The following is a 5,193-nucleotide window of genomic DNA, read 5'->3' as shown; positions in this document are numbered from 1 at the left end:
TTTTGTTCTGCTTTTTTTGTTTGTTTTCTTGTTTGGTTTTTTCTTTTTTTTTTTTCCCCTTTTTCAGGGTTTTCTTTGGTTTGATTTTGGGGTAGGAGGCAGTGGCTCGAGTGCGGGCAGGGCGGGCGGGCGCATGCGGTTCCCTCCGGGGGTGTGTAGCCATCTCGAGAACAATAAAAAACAACAAAAAACTGAAAAAATAAATTAAAACCTCCTAAGGTCCCTCTGGTTCTCCTCCCAGGGCTGGGACTGCTTTGTGCCCCCCCATCCCTGGCAGCTCCAGGTCCAAGGTGGCCCCAGCCCTGTTTTCTTGTTGTTTCCCCCAAAAGTCCCAGGGGGATTATCCTTGGCAGTGCAGGGAGGGGCGCAGAGCTGCCCCAGGGTGGGGGGTCACAGTCCCCTTCCCCTGCAGAGCACCCTGGTGCTGGTCCCTGCCAGCTCTGGGGGGACAGGCATGGGGACTGGCGTAGGGACAGGGGTGAGGACGGTGCTGGGTGGCCCCACCAGCCGAGCTGGCCACGGAGGGACTCACCCCGGCTGGCAGTGCCAGCTGTGCCCGTGTCCCTGTCAGTGGGGCAGGGGCCCAGGTGGCAGCGCCCAGGGCCCCGCAGAGGGGCCGGGCGGGGGCTGCGCCGGCGGCAGCCGCTGGTGGCTCTGCCAGAGCTGGTGCAGCTCCTTGAACTGCTCCACCATCCTGTCCTTGAGGTCAGGGTGTGAGATCTGCAGCGGGATGCTGTCGGCCGACCAGGACAGCTCCCCGGAGAACATCTCCAGCAACAGCCGCGCCGCCACCGGCACCACCTGCGGGAGCCACGGGGCGTCACCGGGGCCGGGACCCCGCGGGGCATCACCCGGGACAGCCGCGGGCCGGCCCCTCACCTGCACCGTGATCAGCTTCTTCTCCTTGGGCTTCTGGTCCGGCCACTCCTCGCCGAAGCAGAGGAAGATCTCGAAGGGAGGCGGGGTGGGGGTCTGCCCCTTCTGGAACTGGATGAGGCCTGCGGGGCCAACACCGAGGTGAGGAACAGGATGGGACCTCATGCCTGCCTGGACCACCAGCACCCCACTGAGGGCAACCCCGAGAGCCAGCTGGTGACCCCCATCCCAGCTCTGTTCCCATGTGCCACCTGGTGTCCCCACCATTCCAGCCGGTGTCCCCATTGCACATTTGTCCCCTGATGCCACCACGTGCCTGGTGTGCCTCCACCCCAGCTGGCCTCTCCATCCCAATCCATTGCTCTCAAGGGACACAGGGCCACCTCCCCTTCCCCTCTGACCGTTGAGGAAGCCCTCGAGGCTGAAGAGCTTGGTCCTTGTCTCCCTCTGGATGGGGTTGGGGCCGGGCTGGGGCGTGGCACAGGGCCCAGTCCAGAAGACCTTGCACTGGCAGAGCCGGAGGGCGAAGAGGTCCTGGCCCTGGAGCTCCAGGATGAGCCCTCGGTCCAGCACGTCCAGCAGCTGGTGGGTGTAGAAGCGCTGCTTCTCGTTGGGAATGGTGTCAGGAGCAGGGAAGGGCACCTGCTCCAGCGTCAGCGGCCCGAAGAGCTCCTCCTGCTCCCGCGTGGGCTCCAGGCTGCTGTGGAACAGCCGGCAGCCGTGCGGGTTGCTGACGGTCAGGGCGCACACCTGGCGGCCCCGGTACTGGAACTTCAGCTCCAGGTCAGTCACTGCCAGGGGGACACGGGGTCAGCGGGGCCGGGAGCACCCCAGGGCCACCCCATGCACCCCCTGGCCACCCTCATCCCTCCCACAGCCACTCTGTGCCCACAGTCACCCCAATCCAGCCACCCCATGGCCACCCTTCATCCATCCCACAGCCACCCTGTGCCCACAGTCACCCCAATCCAGCCACCCCATGGGCACCCCATGGCCACCCTTCATCCATCCCACAGCCACTCTGTGCCCACAGTCACCCCAATCCAGCCACCCCATGGCCACCCCCTGGCCACCCTCACCCAGTGACCCTGTGGCCGCTCCCGTCCATCCCATGGCCACCCCACACCCATGGCCACTCTGTCCCACCACCCCATGGCCACCCCAGTCCTTCCAGCCCCCACACCCATGGCCAGCCCAGCCAGTTCCCCCGGCCCCAGCCCTGCTCACATGGCAGCATGTGGGGGCTGACGAGCAGGTCGGGGATCAGGTGCTCTGTCGGTGCCACCGGGCAGCTGGACGAGGGTCCTGGGGGGCCCAGGGGGGGCCCCATCTCAGCGAGGGCACCGGGGAGCAGCTCAGGGGCCCCGTGGGTGCCCCCTGCCTCCCCCTGGATCAGCGCCGGGGGGGGAGCCCCAAAGGGCCCCCCCGGGGGGCACTGGGTGGCAAAGGGGGGAGCCTCCTCCTTGGGCCAGGGGTAAGGGGGCAGCAGATCACCCCTGTGCTGCGTGTCTGGAGCAGAGAGGGGGGTCAGAGGCTGCACCCAGCCCCCCTGACACCCCGAGCCACCCTGAGCCCCCCACTCACCATCGATGCTCAGGGATGTCATCTTGTGGAGCTGCAGGGCAGAGTGGGTGTTACAGGGACCACCCTGGCCCTCTGGGGCATCCCTGGTGTGGGGATCTCCCCACCCCGAGCCCCCCAGATACCTGGCTGACGTCTTCCTCCCCGCTGCAGCCATAGTCATCCTCATCCCCCCCATCTGCAAGGGAAAGAGGGGCTGGGAAATGCAGAGAGAACTGGGGGTGCTGGGGGGGGGATATTGAGGGGTCCTGGGGACTCATGGGGGGATATTGAGGGGTCCTGGGGACTCATGGGGCACTGAGGCTTCACAGGGGGTGGGTCCCTTTGGGGGGGGGGGGGGCAGGTCTCTGTGGGGCGCTGGGACTTCGGGGGCTGCTCAAAGGCCTCCCCAGAGCCCCCCGTACCTGCGCCCCCGGGGGGTTCATCGCAGAGCTCGTAGATGCGGAAGGGCTGGGCCGGGGAGCCGCGGGGCCCGTCCAGCAGCAGCCGGAACTCGCGGCTCTTGTTGAGGGCGCAGCGCAGCGTGGCCTTCCAGCGGGGGGGGTCCGGCGGGTCCCCGGCCCGGAACCGGCCCGTCTCCTGCGCCCACGCCTGCGCGGGGGTCAGCGCGGCACCCCCGGCCTGCGGGTCCCGCCAGCCCCCACCCCGTGCGCCCCATCATCCTTGTCACCCCCATCCCGTGTGCCCCTACCATCCTTGTCACCCCCACCCCGTGCGCCCCATCATCCTTGTCACCCCCACCCCGTGCGCCCCATCATCCTTGTCACCCCCATCCCGTGTGCCCCCACCATCCTTGTCACCCCCATCCCGTGTGCCCCTACCATCCTTGCCACCCCCACCCCGTGCGCCCCATCATCCTTGTCACCCCCATCCCATGTGCCCCACCATCCTTGCCACCCCCATCCTGTGTCCCTTGTCACCCATCACCCTGTCACTCCTGCCCCTTGTCCCCCATATCCCACTGTCACCCACCCCATCTCCCCATTGTCACCCCATCACACATCGCCCCCACCCCATGTCCCCAGGTCCCCATTGTCCCCGTCCCACCAGCCCATTGTCACTCCCGCCCCGTGTCCCCGGTGTCACCTTGAAGATGGTGTCGTGGTCCTGGGGGCCCGGGGGGTTCCTGGTGGCGTGTCCCCAGGGGATGACGAAGCGGCGGCGCTCGGCGTCGAGCCAGCGCAGCCCCGGGAAGCGCCGGCTGCTCACCTGGGCCACCAGCCAGGGCTTGAGGCGCACCCGCCGCGGGGGCTCCATGGCCCAGGGGCACCGCCGGGCGCCGCCCTCGCTCCCGAAAGAGGAACCGGCCCCGCACGGTCCCGCGGGGCAGCTCCGGTTCCGCTTTCAGGGCCGGGAGGGTGCGGGAGCCCCCCCGAGCTCTGCCTCGCCCGGGGGTGTCGGGGGCGACACCCGCAGCCGAAAGCAGAAGCTGCGGTGGCTTCGGGGAAAGAAAAGAGGAGCTGAGAAGGGGAGGGGACACGAGGGACAGGAGGGACAGGGGACACACAGAGGGGAGAGTGGGACACAGGGAACGTGGGATGTGAGGAGGACGGAGGGGACACGGGACAGGGGACACGAGGGACAAGGGGAGGGAGTCACGGGGACACAGAGTGGACAAGGGGAGTACAAAGGGGACAGGGGACACATGAGGGATGGGGGACACATGTAGTGACACTGGGACGTGGAGGGACACGGGAAACGTACGGGAGACGGGGGACATGGAGAAGGGAGGAGGGACACGGGTGACATGAGGAGAGAGGGGACACAGGATGGAGAGGGCATGGTCAGAGGATGAGCGGGGACGGGGGACACAGAGTCAGGGGGTGGCACACGAGGGATGGGGGGACACGGAGAGCACATGGGGGACACGGGAAGTCCCGACCGCGGTCCTTGCGCAGTCACAGGAGCCCCGCGAGGGGAGCCCCCCGCTCCCCGCGGGTCCCCGCCGGTCCCCCCTGGCGGGGCAGCGCCCACGCGTGTCGCACGGACGGGCCCGGCCGCGGCACCGCGCTGGGCACGGCGCGTCCGGGGCTGCCGCCCCCCTCGCGGACCGGGCACTGTCCCGGCGTGTCCCCGCGGCTTTCCCCGGCATCTCAGCATCGCCCCGCCACTGCCCCGGCCCCCTTCCCACGGCCCCCTCCCCACGGGGTCCCACCCCACGGGAATCCCCCGCGCCCGTCGGGAGCGGTCCCGGGTCTCACCTGCGCTCGGGGCCGCTCCCGGCGCCGCCGCCCGGCGCTTCCGCACGCGGGGCCGGGCGTGGGCGTGGGGCGAGACCGGCCGGGACCGCCCCGGGACACGGGGCGTGGAGCGGGGCTCCCGGTGTCCCCACGGGACCCCCCCTCGTGTCACTCCTCTGGTGTCCCTCCGAGCCCCCCCCCGTGTGGCCCCCACGTCTCGTCCCCCGTGTCCCCCCTCCTTCTTCCCCTATGAGCCCCCGTGTCCCCACCGTCGTGTCCCCTCCCGGATCCCGCCCCGTCTGCCCGGCTGTCAGCCCGCACTGCTGGCAGGCCCTCATTAACATACGATTTGCATATATTTGCATACGCAGTACCTATTTCCCTCTCCACGTGACGCACGGGGATCTCCGCCGTGGGCGGGAACACCGGGGCGCCTTTGCGGGCTTTGATTGGTCACAGTCTCTGTCATTCATCTGTGGGCGCGCCCACGCTCCCGCCCCTGAGCCCCGCTCCGAGCCAGCTGTCTGTCAATGAGGGGGCGCGGTTTCGATGGGCG

The 5,193-nt window shown here is 68.7% G+C and overlaps 1 protein-coding gene across 2 annotated transcripts; it reads right to left on the bottom strand.

Annotated features, from left to right (window-relative positions):
- Positions 1 to 102: 102 nt before the first annotated feature.
- IRF5 (interferon regulatory factor 5) lies at positions 103 to 5,193 on the bottom strand. 2 transcript variants are annotated; one of them, XM_071418438.1, is made up of 9 exons: positions 4,984 to 5,193; positions 3,544 to 3,741; positions 2,862 to 3,048; positions 2,583 to 2,635; positions 2,461 to 2,491; positions 2,104 to 2,385; positions 1,278 to 1,667; positions 880 to 998; positions 103 to 801 (listed from the first exon to the last, which is right to left on the bottom strand). In XM_071418438.1, exons 1-9 carry the CDS (start codon positions 5,104 to 5,106, stop codon positions 568 to 570), a joined length of 1,617 nt encoding a protein of 538 aa, XP_071274539.1. In that variant the 5' UTR covers positions 5,107 to 5,193; the 3' UTR covers positions 103 to 567. The 2 variants fall into 2 exon arrangements, with proteins under 2 accessions (XP_071274539.1, XP_071274538.1); XM_071418437.1 differs by lacking the exon at positions 4,984 to 5,193 and having other exon boundaries at positions 3,544 to 4,540.

The sequence above is a fragment of the Agelaius tricolor genome, unplaced genomic scaffold (assembly GCF_023055355.1).
Source record: "Agelaius tricolor isolate 1412-34295 unplaced genomic scaffold, bAgeTri1.0.p SCAF_86, whole genome shotgun sequence".
Lineage (NCBI taxonomy): Eukaryota > Metazoa > Chordata > Aves > Passeriformes > Icteridae > Agelaius > Agelaius tricolor.
Note: the sequence above shows the minus strand (reverse complement) of the source record. Positions and strands in the feature narration are given on the sequence as shown.